Genomic DNA, 15,062 nt, shown 5'->3' with positions numbered 1-15,062 from the left:
GGTCCCCATGCTGCTGCAGGACATTCCCGTGGACGATGAGCAGGTTGGGGACGGTGCACAAAGCGCTCAGCAGCGCACCTTTAACGTGAAAACAAGTTTTATTGCCACTGCTGAAAGCATCTGCAAACGTAGATTTAGCATCAGCCTCCAGGCTTAAGATACAGCTGTTATATTTTCCTTTCTTCCTTTAATTCTTTTTTTTCCCTCTCCTTTACACTAATGTAATGCTTATTTAGGAGCTGCAGCCATCTGTGTCTGCTACGGATGGCACTGTTAAATTTGCTATTGCTTTCTCTCCTCTGGTTTGATGAGACTCCCAGCGCATAGAAAATTTCCCAGGACGGCAGAGACTTTTCTCTGATTGCTTTTTTGATTCCCTCCAAAAGAAATTGTTCACAGTGCTCTTTCTCTGCGGAAAAAGGTGGTTGGGCGGAGAGCTGAGGATCCTGCCTTATGTTTGGTTAATGAGGTGAGTTTCTGAAGAGCTGGGCAGAAAAAAAGGTGGTGAAATTAGAGGGGTTGGCTTGATCTGCAAATAAAGAGGGAGGGCAGGAGGAAGGGCTCTATGAAGAGCGTTTTGGCAATGCCCTGTTTTAGACAGAGCCTCTAGTCCTGCAAGTTATTTACTGTTTTTTCCTCCTCTCTTTGCTTTATTGGGTGTTTCCTCTGTCATCTACTCCTTCGAACACTCCTCCATGGGGACGATAGCTGCTCTTCGCACCCTCTGACCTGCTGATTGTTCTCTTCATGGCAAGGTTTATAATGAGTTTATCCAGAAATACTTTTCCATCTTACAAGGAATCACAGGGCCCAGGCATTAGGTGATGGAGGTGCCACTTTATGGTTTGTAGGGGCTGAGAAGTTGAGTCCTGTCTGACCATAAATCCTTTGTCTGCTGCTGTTTGGGTACCCAGGACTGTTCATTGGCTCCTGCCTGTACTTCTCCTCCAAAGCTGTCTGTCTGTCTGCAAGTTATTTGCAGTGGCCTGGCTGTCTTGCAGAATGGGACAAGGTGTTCTCCAAGATGGTGATAAACTGGTTCACAGCCATGGCTGCTGCAGGCACGAGATGGTGGAGCTGGTCCAGTGCCAGAAGTTAGGAAAGTCGATTCAGTTCTCTAGGATGCCTGAAAGTCCCTGTTTGCCTCAAGTCACAGACTCGCTTTACTGGTGCATCTTCATCCTTGCAATCCAGGTGGCTAAGGGCTCAGAACCAGTCCAGGATGAGCCCAGCATCCTGCAGAGCCCACAGCACCGAGACCTGGTTCGGTACCTGTGATGCTGAAGGTTCACACGTGTACCACGAACACTTGAGAGCCTTTGCAAGATGGTTGCGCAGCTGTCAGCATGATGAATGGATGTTCTGTTTTATTTCCTGCTTTATCAAATACTAATTATGTCTATGATAATTCTAAGCATCGTGGTTACTCTTGGCTCATTTGTTTTTCACTCTCTAGAGACATAGTGGGGTATTTCTATTCCCCCCGACTCCCATTCTTGAAATTCTGCTTTGTTTTCTCTTTGGCTTTTGCTTAAGGTTCCCTACTCTGAATGGGTCAGTGTATTGATCCTGCACTTTGATAAGGTCAGCGGAGATCAGCTGTGACATTTGGAAGAGATTTGCTCCTCCCCTAATGGGCTTAGTCATCAAAGAGTTTTACAGGGGACAGGGCAGGGCAGAGAATGAATTTGAACTCTTAACGTGTGTTTATTTAGGCAGTCCTGCAGGGCTCTGGATAGCGATATCACTTGAGAGCATCCGATGGACGGGTTACGAGTTCTGCATGCGATACCGACCATCGTAACGAAACTTCTGTGAACCTTCACGTCTACGACAAAACTCTCCAGGTTTGGGATGCATGTTCCGGCAGCTGCTGTCAGGGTCACTGGGTGAGGTGACAGTGACAATAACCAACCCCAAAGGGTGCAGGAGAAGGTGGCACATGTGCAAACCCTGGGCTGTGACTCCAGCCTGGTGTCCCCAGCCAGAGTTAATCTCTCACGATTCAGAGGAAGGTGAGGAAAAAAAAGCAATAGCAACATCTGTCTGGCCAAATGAGCCTGGAGGAGGAAAATAAATAAATGAATTCCTTCCTTATGTCTGCAGGCAAGCAGCTGAGGTCTTGGGGGATAGGGATTGGACTAAGCTAGCAGCTTAATGAGGATCTCTGAGGTTGGGCAGCAGATAATGCAGAATTTCCTGTGCTTGTCGTGACTGAGGAAAGAAGGGTGAGCTGGGCTGTGGAGGCATGTCCTGCGCCATCCAGCCCTGCTCGCTCCAAGCCTGGGCTTTGGATGTTCTCCCAGGAGCTGGATTAAAGCCTGGCCCTTCGAATTTATCTACTGCTAGGGTGATGGTGTCAAACAAGGAGGATCCACACCCTTGCAAACTCCTCCAGTGTTCGGTTTCCCTCCCTGCTGGGAAATTGCACGATATTCTGGGATTTATCTGACCTGAACTTCCAGGCATTGAATGTCGCCCATGTGTTTGTCAAAGCCTGGGCAGTCCCCTGCAACCCAGGATATTTCCATGTTTCAGATGTCTAGACATCTTGTGATCTCTTAAGCTGCTCCTCGATAAGCTGAACAAGCTGAGTGATGAGTTTTTCCAGGTCTCATCCATGTGTCGGGTGCTCACTGGTGTCTTCATTCCCTACGTGGACACCAAGGGCTGGGCAGCTTGGCTTAGAAGGCTATTTGCTCAGGGTTAAATATTCAGCAGCTTTGTTGTCACCTCCAAGTCCTGCTTGGCCTGTCCTTTGTAGGGTGGTGCTGAGCCCAAACCTGTAGCATCCTATGTGAACCTTTGTGTTGGTGTCACCTGCCTAAGACATCCTTACATCTCCTAGAAAAGCTATGTAAATGCAGGGCTCTTCGAGCCACTATTTAAACTGTTGGAGGGGGTTGTTTTTTCCCCACGGAGTCATGTAATTGTGGGTAAAAGTGGGGAGAGGTGGTGGGTAAGAAAGGAAGGAAATGCAAAAGGTTGGGGAAAGCCTGGCTCCTGTTCCTGCTTGCATGAATGTTCACTTAGTCTGCTTAAAGCATCTTGAGTCCTTGCTGCAGTCAGTGCTTTCTGAGGTAATCCCTCACACTTTAAATAGCTGTAATTTGCATTCCTGCTTCCCAGAGGTGTTATCTTGCATTCGGTTGCATCAGAGTACCCAGGCCCTGTAGATGTGATGTGTGATTTTGGGTGTCAGATGGAGCTTGTGGTTGAGGAGCCACGTACAGATGAAGGAAACAGCCTGGGTGTTATGTCATCCACTTCAACCCCGTACGCATGTTTGTCCCCTTGGATCCATGCTTGGTCACACAGATCAGGAGTGGACTCTGTTGACACCTGATAGGACAAGGTGACAAAAATATATTTAGTGACTCTATAATGGGCCGTGAAGGCTGCCCCTTGTATCTGATCTCATTTAGCTGCCTCTGTAACCTGTGCTGTTCTCATGGTTATTTGTTACGTGACCTCTCTTTCTGCTGTCTATAAATGTTCCCAGCAAAGAGTATCGCTCCAGCAAATGGGGGATAAAACGCTGAATGATGTGGACAGAGCGCAGAGCATTGGCATTGATCTAAACTGCAGGGAGGTCCCTGCCTATTCGAGAGCAAAAGCTTTTTGTTGATATTTTTAGGCTGAGAAGTGAGGCCATAAAGTCTTCAGGATATCCCAGGCGATGGCAGAGTGATTCAATCATTCTCTCTTATCAGATTCTCTTTGTCTTGCTTATCTTTCCCTTTTTTCCCCTTCTTTTTTAAGGGTGGGAAATGCCTTCTCTAAAGGGTTGGTTATGCATTGCTGTGATGGGCAGCTGCAGCTTTTAGCGGAGTAAGCAGCTAGGAAATGGTGAGGTAAGCTAAAAATCCAGCTGTTTGATGAAACATCTGCTCTCCAGGTCCTCCCCAGCACACCCTCATGTCTTGGGGCTCACCCTCGGGCTTCCCAGAATGGGAAAAACGTGTTTTTTTGTCTATGCTATGCACACAGGTGGCTTCTCCATGGAGGATTTCCCAGGTACCAGTCTCTGAAATGCTCCTGGCTGCTGCTCTTCTTGGAAGCACCGGGGATACATCCATCAACTTGAGGTAGGTCACTTAGTACAAAGTCACTTTAACCAACCTCTGCTCACCTGGATCTGCGTTATCTCAAGGAATGGGATAGCTTTGGGTATTCTGGCTGTGGTCCCAGCCTTGCAAATCCTGTGTACCGCAGGATCTGCAGGATCAAGCAAAATCAAGCAGAAGGTCCTTTACAAGGTGGGATGTCACCAGACGGCGCAGATGGATTGGGTTTTGTGCCGTGCTCAGGTTAATGCTTTGCAAACGCTACTTCCAGACAAGATGCAATAGCTCCAGTAATGTTTAAATAGTTTTAAAGACTGGGCATGAGATCCCTAGGCCTTGTAGTGGATGGAACAGGAGAGCGGGGTGCTCAGAAGTGGATTTAAGATCCATCGCTGCCTTGTTTCTGGTTCTGTCTGGGGTACTGTGTGAGTCAGAGCAGTCACAGGGCTCCCGTGGTTTGAGTTTGAGGTGTCACCAGCATGGGTTGTGACGGTGCCTCGCCTCGTGTCCCCTTGGGGACCTTCCCACCTGCTTCTGGGTGGGGTGGCACAGTATTAGCAATGGAGGGGTGGTGAGCAAGGTGCGGGACGGGGCTTGAAATGCCTTGGGGAGCTGGTTTGCCAAATACAGCTTGGGTCTCAACGCCAGTGGGGCTGTTGACATCTTCCTGCCGAGGAGCATCCCTGGGCAGGCAGCTGGGATCTCCCTCTTTTCCCTTTTCCTTGCACTTACTGCTTGTGTTAACTCTCTTCACTGCACTCACTCTAATGGTCCCTCCCTCGGTTTATGTCCTTCAAACTCTTCCCCTTAAACACTTAGTCATCACTTAGCTAAACTACTATATACAAATATAGCTCTTTTGATCTTCCTACGTAAATCAATACCTCCTGCCCTTTAATCTTTGTAGTGGCTTTCACTGAGCCCTCTCCAATTTACTACCTGTCTTTGAAACTGTGTTGTCTTTGGAGCCCGATAACTCTGCGATTTCAAATCCTCCAAAGCCCTGATACCTGCCCACAGCAGGAATACGTGGTGGCTCTTTGCCACCGCTGTTTGTCCGCAAGTGGCACAAAGAGTTCTGAACTGAGCATCTCTTGTCCCCTCGGACCACTGTGGCTCTGCACAAGCCCATGCTGGCTCTGAATTGGGTGCAGCCCAAGCTCGTGTCCCCAAGGCGGGTCTTAACAGGACACGGACAGCCAAGGCACAAGCCAGCATTGATGATGCTGTGTCATTTTGGGGTGAAGGACAGTTGTTCCACTTGGGTTATGGAAAGGAAATTCTGCAGAAATTCATAGAATCACAGAAGGGTTTGGGTTGAAGGGACGTTCCCAGCTCCCCCAGTGCCCCCACTGCCATGAGCAGGGACATCTTCACCAGCTCAGGTTGCTCAGAGCCCGGTCCAGCCTGGCCTGGGATGTCTCCAGGGATGGTTCATCCACCACCTCTCTGGCCAACCTGGGCCAGGCTCTCACCACCCTCATGGCAACAATTCCCCTTTATCCAGCCTGAATCTCCCCTCTTTTAGTTTAAAACCATCACCCCTTGACCTGTCACAACAGGCCCCGCTAACAAGTCTGTCCCCATCTTTCTTACCGGCTGTAGAGGTGAATCCCATGTTTGCTGTGACAACACAGCAAATACATGACAGAGACACAAGCAAGTCCAAGGTGAATGAAAGACAAGAGGAAACAGCCTGAGGTTGCACCAGTGCACATTCAGATTGGATATTAGGAAAAGTTTGGATATTAGGAAAAGTTTGGAAATTAGGAAAAAAATTCTTCCTGAAAGGGGCATTGGAACAGGCTGCCCAGGGCAGTGCTGGAGTCACCATCCCTGGAGGGTTGGACAGACGGACATGAGGTTCTCAGGACATGAGGCAGTGCCAGGGCTGGGGGAACGGTTGGATTTGATGATCTTGAGGGACTTTTCCAACCAGAATGATTCTGTGAAATGAGGGACAAGGAGCCCTTCTTTGTCCCTTCTTGGTGGGACAGCCAACCCTGCCTGGCTACTGCTGGGGCATCTCCATCCATGGCTGAGATCCCAGGACCTGGGACACCCGTCCAAGGCACACACGTGGTGAGTGGCACTTGTCATGGCTGTGACAGGGACGAATTGGCTCACGTCACCTGCTGGGCTGGAGCCATTGCAGCACCAGGAGTGTGTTGATAGACGGGGGTAGGAAACCTCCTGCCTGGATTAAGTGCATGTGTCAGACCTGAGCCTCACTCACACTTTATCCCCAGGGTTTAGCCTTGTCAGTTGTGCTACATTTGGTAAATAAAACTGTCGGTGAAATGCTCTTTGAGCATGTGCCCGTGGCTTTAGGGCAAGAATTAAGGCTCTCTGTAGGGCTTGGAGAGGTCATTGTGCAACTCCTCCCCTCTCTTTGACCTGACTGTTACCTCCAGTTACCCTGGGACCATTCCACCCCTGGTCCGGGAATACTGGGAAAGTCATTTAAAGCCATTACTGTAAAGAGTGGGGTCTTTTTACCTTACAAATGAAAGGTTTATAATAGCAATAAACCCCTTATTTTAGCATCTCGTTTCGGGTCGAACAGAAGATGGTCAGAGCATGAGATGGAGTATCTCACTGTTCTGCTCATCCCTACTGGATGAATGTAGTAGTGCTGCCATGGGCCATATAGCTTAATTAGTCACTGTTCTCTGCTGTTCCTAAAAGGAGGGGAAAAAAAACAACTTTGCAAAGCCTAGGCAGGCTGTCTGTGTCGTATTTCCTGTGTTCTTAGAGGCGCTAATGAATTCATTAATCACTTAATGGCAAGGAGGGTCTTTAGGGACCGGCATCACAATTTACTGCTCCCAGGAGGTGGAACGGCTCTGTCACCGATCCAAAGTTTCAGCTCCGCTAATTTGTGTCGGCAGAGCCGCCCAGGAGCTGCCTGCGGTCCTGGGAGAACACGCCAAGCTCCAGCACCGCGGGTACCCGGAGCATCGCGGCCGGGCTGCGTCTGCTGGGTCCGGTCCTGCAACGAGTGATGCTCTGGCTCCAGAAGGTTCAGAGGTTGAACAGGACAAAGGAAACATCTCCCCACCCTCGTGGTTGTGTTGCTTTCTGTTTTTCTTGTTTCCACTGGGACAGGCTTCCCGAAAAGCAGCCGCAAAAGCTCTTCCTTGCTTGGGAGCGTATCGTGAGCCTCCGAGGTTTCTTGCTGAGTTAGGAGATATAAACTATGGCAACGCGGCCGTATAATCTGGTCTGGGACTGCAGGCTATGCCGTGAAATGAGTCTGTGAATCTTTTTTAATTGGAGAACGTCAGGGTGATGTATTTTGACGGAAACTGTCAGTTCGGATGCGAATTTGAATGTTTGCATTTCTGTTCTGCAGAAAATGTTGATTATTTCAGTCTCTCGCCCCTGTTGCAGGAGAGCGGCTGATGCCAGAGTTCCCTCCAAAATGGCTCTTTTGGCTTATTTCTAATCACACGGCAGTTGAGGGAGAGGAGGACGTGCTCTGCTCCTTCCCTTCCACCAGCCTGTCATCACTTTGCAATTGCACCTTTTTAAAGTTGTTTTTTTTTTCCCCTCCCTGCTTTTCTGTTCTCCTGTTTAACTTCTGCTCTGATTTCTCTTCCCATCTTTCCTCTCAGTCTGTTACTTTCCCAAATTGAGCACCGAGGGGAGCCAAGTACATGAGATGAGGAGTAGGATGTCAGGACCTGTGTGCAGGTGGTTGCCCCCCATCCCTGGTGCCCTCCTGGGATTCATTCCTCACCATCGTGTTCTTGCTCAGCAGTTGTTGCAGGGATGCGTAAGATTAAAGGTGGAGAGAAGCTCCATGTTAGACTGAAAAAGAGGGGAATGGGAGAGAAAGCAGGAATACAAAACCACTTTGTTGTAGGAGACACAAAGAGAGGCAATTTCAGTAAATGCCAGATGGCCAAAATTAAGCGGAGACATGTAGAGCCCTACATGTCCAACTGTTTGCTTTGGCAGGGATCCTTCAGCTTTCCAAATGAGAGTATCTCAGGCGCCCTTCTCCTTGGTCTTTCACTTTCACTTATCTTCCAGTCTTTGCTTCTTACCCCCAGTATTCATCTTCTCCCTTGGGTCTCTCTCCTGCCCTCTCATCTCCTACTGCTGCCTGTGATTCACGTTACACTTGAAATCGTAGTATCATTCTGGTTGGAAAAGCCCCTCAAGATCAAATCCAACCGTTCCCCACTACTCCATGTCCCTGAGAACCTCATGTCCGTCTGTCCAACCCTCCAGGGATGGTGACTCCAGCACTGCCCTGGGCAGCCTGTTCCAATGCCCCACAGCCCTTTGGGGAAGAAATTGTTCCCAGATCCAACCTCAACCTCCCCTGGTGCAAATTGAGGCCGTTTCCTCTGCTCCTGGCGCTTGTTCCTGGGGAGCAGAGCCCGACCCCCCCTGGCTCCAAGCTGCTTTCAGGCAGTTGCAGGAAGTGATAAGGAGTGAAGGCTGACCCATGCATGGTAACCAGCCTCCTGCCACCATGACGAGATGTCCCAGTTCAGTCACAGGCTTATTGCAGGTGGGAACTGGTGCATGGCCAGGTGCAGAATGCATATCCTACTGGGATTTTGAGGTGATACCTGCATGGGGTGGCTGCAGGGAAGAGCACTTGACAGCACAACCCCATGGAGATCTGGAGCACCCCACCTCTGGGCTTGTCCTCCCCTCCCGACATGCTTGGTCACCTTTATTTCTTTGTTTTTGCTGGAAAACCAGCAGGTTCCCTTGCCAAGGAGAACGGGGGAGATCCGACTGTATCAAATTGGAGCCCCACCACACAACATGTTCCTCCAGACAATGCGATCAGGAGGGTCCTTGTGCACCTCCTTTGTGTGCCTGCATGCTCGCCGCGTTCTGAACATTTATTATTCTAAATTGCCTTCTGCGCATTCTACAATAATTACGACTAGTGTTTGCCTTGTTATCTCCGCAGTTTCTAACAAGAATGCCGTCATTATGCCAGTCGTTAGCAAAATGGATGTTGTCCGGCGTTGTGGGGCTGCTTGCAGGAGGAGGCTGGTGCTCTCCAACCTCGCCGGCTCTTTTTTACGGGGGATATTGTTGTTCTCAGTAGGGTTGAACCCAAGGGGGTTACACGGAGAAGAATGGCTTGGAGGGAGCACTGGTGGGTGTCAAGATTAGCAGCGGCGCGCTCGGAGAAACTGCTAATGCCAACAACAGTAGAAATTAGAGAAAAAGCAGCCGTTTCCTCATGCTTTTTCTGCATTTAGGTCTGTTCCTGGTGGTAAACCCTGATATCTCTTGAAGTCACCGTCGCTTGGACCTGAAGAGGTGTTCTTGCTGTGATGGTGGAGATGCGGGGATGAAGGTGAGGCCAGCGATGCGCAGTCCTGTTGCCCGCACAGTGGTACCCAACTCCTCAGAGGTTCTGGGCCCGCTCAGTCTCCCTTGATAAACACAAAACCAAGACAGATTAGGTAGGTTGTGTTTTTCAATACGAGTCTTTTTTTACCACAGCCCCCCTCCCAAAATTTGAGAGCCCTGAAACATTTGGAAGTAGTTAGACTTCACTCAGTTCAGGGAGAGGGAAGTTGTACCCCCCCACAGGATTCCCTTTACCTCCCTGTCTTCTGCATCATGTCCTGATGAAAATGTTGAATTTTGTATTTCAACTACCACATAGATTTTTTTCTTGAAATCTTACCAAACTGTTTATAAACAGTTGGTGACCAGATGACACATGTTGTGTAAGTTGAGTAACAGGTTTCATTCAAACCTCAACAATTATTTTTCCTCACTTCAGTAAAAATGAAATAAGAAAAGTACTTCTTAATTTTCCTTCAGTTTTTGAGGTCTTGGGGGAACCGGAGTTATTGGGTGTCTCTATCACTATGAGCCTTCAAAGGGAAGGTCTTAGTGGCTTGGAGTGTAAATACGCACAAACACACAAGCAATTAAAGGCAAGGTTGGTTTCTTTGGTTGCTTTTTTCCCCGAAATCCCCATCTTTTGCACCACAGTGCAAAAATTACTACATTATCCCGTGAGTCATTCTCACGGGGTTTGGTTTCTCAGTGTTTAAAACCTACTTAGATCTTTGCAGGACAACCACGTCCTTGGTACTTTTTAACTACAGAATCACATTGATTGTCCTTTTTCTTTTAGTGGGAAGCTAGTGAAAAATTATTTATGGGCATATTTTCCTTCTTTCTAAATGCAAATTATGAATTCAAGGGAAGATGTATAATTGTTTCCTGAGATTAGGTATTTTTAGGTGTGCTCACATCTGAATGCTCGTGAGCAGGCCTTTTTCCATTACACTTTGGAAATGAAACCGAATTTCAATGGGATTGTATTTGTTGAATACTGATTAAAGTAACTAAACAGGATTTAGAGTTTACATAGGCAGTGAGGTATAAAATGTGACTTACTGAGTTAAGCTGTTGTGCCTCTATCTTAGAAGAACATCGTCAGATTAAAGCATAACTATGATAAAATAGATCTCGTAATACAGGTGATAGAATGAGGTTCCTTATAATGAAAAAGGATATTTTTGTGTTCTACTAAACTTGGAAGCACAATATACACATCTCATGAATGACCTAAATCTGCTACAAACCTCATAATTTGTGAATGTATTGAATTACTGCAGCATGTGATATTTAAAAGTTACTAAGGGTCTCTTTCAAGTCTTGAATAAAGTCAGAAGCAAAGGTGATCTGTGATTTCTCTGGAGGTCAGCTTGTCCCTGAAGATGATGCTCCAGACACAAAATTAGGATAGTTTGGCTGATCCCGTAGGCCACATTCACAAAGGTGCCTCCTTCTTGGTCCAGACCTTCAAGTTCTTCTGGTTTGTGACATTTAGAGAAGATCTTGTTCCTTGGGAGTTGTGGTTCCCATCAAGAAAACCTGTCCTGCCCTGTTCCGCTTCTCCACCTTCCAGTGTGTGTAACCTGCAGTGGGTTACCAAGCCTCGGAGTTTGGATTTAACATATTGCTGATACACGTTAACTTGTATGACCCCAATCCCACAGATACCATGAGCGTGGTGTCTAGACATCGGGTGTCTTTTGGTGGCTGAAACTCAGATTAAGATGGTGACAATGTTGGAAGGTGGGGAAAAGAGGGAAGCTTTGAATGAAGGATAAGTGGATGATGGGCTGCATCATGGAAAGGAGGGTTTGGTTGGAGTGAAGACAGCAAACTACAGTTTTATGGCCAAAAAAGTGCCTGTTTGTGTGGACCTGAGCAACCTTATCGTCCGAGAGTGACCTTGGTATTACCCTGAATTTATCATGTTGCTTTTGGGCAATTTGAGTTCACTGGTACCTCGAGGTCACTCAAGAAGTGGAGAGCAGGTCTACATTGACAGCTTGCGGTGCTGCATCTCCGTGAGCTGAACTAGATGGTGGCGTTGACTTTAAACCTCCCAATTCTGTGATCTCCTGCTGTGGTGCAGTTAGTCTGGATACTGGTGAAGAGCAGGCAGGGGCTGTGCTTGGACTCTGGAATAGCAAGGCAGGGCTGGTAGCCAGGTTATCATCATTTTAGGATGGTCAGGGGTTGCTGAGGGAAGCGTGCAGAGCTTCAGCCTTCTCAAAATGTCCTTTACATCTTGGCCATTGCAGAAAAGGGCAAAGGTTTGAGCTGTGGCAGGTTTGGGGCTTCTACAAGACCAGTTGCAATGCTGTGATTATGCATTTCAGTCTACAGAAAGCTCTTACTGATCTCTGCCATAAGCCCAACTCCTGAATCACATACATCTATGTATAAATCAGATAACCCGCCTTGGTTGATAATCGCAGGGTTGTAGAATGGTTTGGGTTGAAGGGACCTTCAAAGCTCATCCAGTGCCACCCCTGCTATGAACAGGGACATCGTCACCCAGATCAGGTTGCTCAGAGCCCCATCCAATAATCCCAAGTTCTTGAAAGGAGATAAAAGTGCCATTTTTGAGCAGCCCATCTGGAGGAGGCTGGACTTGGTGACTTCGCTGCCCTGTGCCAACCCAGGACATTACTGCTCCCATGAAGACACTGCAGTGACCAGAGCCCCAGGTCCTGTCCTGCTGGCCACCTCTGCTCAGAGATGCCGCTAGGGAATTATGCTTAATTAACCAAGATGAAGAGGGCAGGAGAAGCAGAGGGATTAAAACTAGGGCTGAGGAGCCGGGAGTTGCCGTTGTTCGTGTTTACGCCGAGTCTCTCCACGGGGGATGTTCTTCACTTTGTCTCAGCATGCCTGGAGTCCTTTAAGTGAGAGGCTTGCAGTTTACAGAGTCAACAGATTTAAGCAGGCTACGAATATTAATTATTAATTACTCTTGGAGAGTGCTATATATTAGATTGGTGAAGTAGTTAACAGCTCTGCCTCCTCCTCCCCGCAGACACGCTCTTGCTGTCAGATTTCTCTCCCTAAGACCCCAGCGCTAGAATTAGGCCAGAAACTATTTTCCAGTCGAGTGGCTTTTAATGGGCTCTCCAGATTTGTTCTGTGCATCCTGCGAGCGACAGGGTATGTGGGAGAGGAGAGGCGCTGGGACTGATCCGTACTGGAAGGAGGATTAGGGGTTTGATGAGTGGGGCTTGGTGCTGCTGGAGGTTGGATCTCGTTCTCCAGAAGCATCTGTTAATTAAACACAACACAGGGCTGCTCCGGAGCAGCCCGTTTGCAGAGCTCCTGAGTGACGGTGCGTTTCTGATGAAAGGCACAGCGATGCTCTGTTTTTTTGGGTCAACTCTAGTCGAGAGAACATCTTATGGGGGTTCAGCACGTCTCTGAGGGTCCTTCGCCCACCGCAGCTACAGCGGAAGGAACAAAGTTGTTCTTTTGTGTAATGTGCATGATGATTTGGAGATGATGGGGCATCCTGGCTCTCTGCGGATGTTGAGAAGGTGTCTGAGTGTCGCTTAACAGCTTTTTAAAGTCATTAAGGTGTTGCTTCACTCCAGGGCTGTTCCTCTGGGTGTGATGTCTTGGTTTGGGGCATGTTCTCTGTTACAGTCACCCCCAGCTTCTCATGATCTGAAGTTTTGCCCGTGTGGAGGGACTTACTGTAGGAGACGAGTGCCATGTTGGGATGAGGTTGGTGAGGTCTTCTGCTGAGCTAAGCCAGCCTAGCTCTGCTGGATTTAGGGCTGAGTCTGAGCTGGAGTCTTACAGCAGTGGATGGAGAAGACGCTCCCAAATGGCAGGTTCCTAATTACAGGAATCACTCAAGCAGCACCAAAAAGGGCAGTGGAGAGAAGGCTGGGGAGCTCCTTCTGCAAGGCGAAGGAGCATTGTGGTCTGTCAGCAGCTGCCTTGTTTCCAAACACCTCGCACGCTTTGTTCCTGCCCCGCATTCAATACCCTGCAGAATCTTAATTCCTCTGGGAAAAAACCCAAAACAAAGCAACCTCCCCACCCCCAGAGCGTGGCGATGCCGTAATTGGGCTGTGACAAAGCTGAATGTCTCCCGACGGGGAGGGAAACGGGGGGGTTGTTTGTAATCCTGCGCGGTAAGAGGGACGCGGCGCGATGCTCTGTCTGGGCAGACAGTTTGGCAGGGAAAGTCACAGCCGGGTGATTCCGGCTCCCCCAAACCGGCGCTTTTAGAGCGAAAACGCTGACAGATCCGCAGCAGTAGCGGGCAGGACTCTCATAATTTATTTTTAATGCCATGCTGTCTCTTAACTGTGCAATTTCCTCCGGGGTGTTTGCTTTGAGATTGCGAGATAATTACATCTCAGAAACCAGGCTAATTACAGTTAACAGCCTGAAAAAGTGAAGGGCCCCCATTTCCCTTCCCCCCAGCCCAGGTTTTTCCATCGGTGTTCGCCGGTCCTTCCCGTCCTCACCCCGCGAGATGACGCCCCGTTGATTTGTGCTGGGTGGGGACGTGGCAACTGGAGCTGGTGATGGAGAGCTCGGTAGTGGGGAGGTCATCACTAGTGTGGTGGTGGGGAGGACCAGGAGAGGTGGGTGCTGTGGTTGGTGTGTCAGTGCCCAGCCTGCTCAGCCGTGTGCACCGTGCTGTGATGAAGAAGGACGCTTCCTGCAGCCAAGTGGGAAAAAGGCTTCAGTTTTCCAAGCCTCACCATTCGTGATCCAGGTCTAGCATCATGCGTGCAAGTGGTTAGCGTGTGGGTGGCCTCCTGCCGTCATAGCTTGGTCCATCACAGAACAGTTTGTGTTGAAGGGACCTTCCCAGCTCCCCCAGTGCCCCCCCTGCCATGAGCAGGGACATCTTCACCAGCTCAGGTTGCTCAGAGCCCCGTCCAGCCTGGCCTGGGATGTCTCCAGGGATGGTTCAGCCACCACCTCTCTGCCCAACCTGGGCCAGGCTCTCACCGCCCTCAGGGCCAACAATTCCTTTGTGTCCAGCCTGAATCTCCCCTCTTTTAGTTTAAAACCATCACCCCTAGTCCTGTCACAACAGGCCCTGCTGATAAGTCTGTCCACATCGTTCTTATCGGCTGTGGAGATGAATCCTATGTTTTCGGTGACAACACAGCAAGTATGTAACAGAGACACAAGTCCAAGGTGAATGAAGGACGAGAGGAAATGGCCTCAAGTTGTACCAAGGAACATTCAGATTGGATATTAGGAAAAATTTGGAAATTAGAAAAAAAATTCTTTTGGAAAGGGACTGTGGGGCATTGGAACAGGCTGCCCAGGGCAGTGCTGGAGTCACCATCCTGGAGGGTTGGACAGACGGACATGAGGTTCTCAGGGACATAGGGCAGTGCCAGGGCTGGGGGAACAGTTGGACTTGATGATCTTGAGGGTCTTTTCCCACCAAAATGATTCTGTGAGGCTCTCACCACCCTCAGGGACAGCAATTCCTTCCTCATGTCCAGCCTGAATCTCCCCTCTTTCAGTTTAAAGCCATCACCCCTTGTCTTATCACTGCATACCCTTGAGAAAAGTCCATCTCCAGCTTTCTTGTATGTCCCTTTAGCTACTGGCAGCTGCTATAAACTCTCCCCAAAGCCTTCTCTTCTCCAGGCTGAACAACCCACCTCTCCAAGCCTGTCTCCATACTAG

The 15,062-nt window shown here is 48.9% G+C and overlaps 1 protein-coding gene across 3 annotated transcripts in view; it reads left to right on the top strand.

The window, feature by feature from the left end:
• The window catches only part of LOC136105063 (uncharacterized), a 70,405-nt gene that overhangs the window by 14,480 nt on the left and 40,863 nt on the right, over window positions 1-15,062 (top strand). Inside the window, exons 1-3 of one of the 3 annotated variants that reach the window (XM_071812370.1) lie at window positions 2,961-3,854; window positions 3,991-4,088; window positions 9,305-9,402. Coding sequence is in view for 1 of the 3 variants with exons in the window: in XM_071812372.1 (XP_071668473.1) it covers window positions 9,397-9,402 (6 nt within the window). In the remaining 2 variants the exon portion in view is untranslated. The other 2 variants (XM_071812372.1, XM_071812371.1) reach the window with 2 other exon arrangements.

The sequence above is a fragment of the Patagioenas fasciata genome, chromosome 9, assembly GCF_037038585.1.
Source record: "Patagioenas fasciata isolate bPatFas1 chromosome 9, bPatFas1.hap1, whole genome shotgun sequence".
In the NCBI taxonomy this organism is placed as follows: Eukaryota; Metazoa; Chordata; class Aves; order Columbiformes; family Columbidae; genus Patagioenas; species Patagioenas fasciata.
This window is presented reverse-complemented; position numbering and strand designations above follow the sequence as displayed.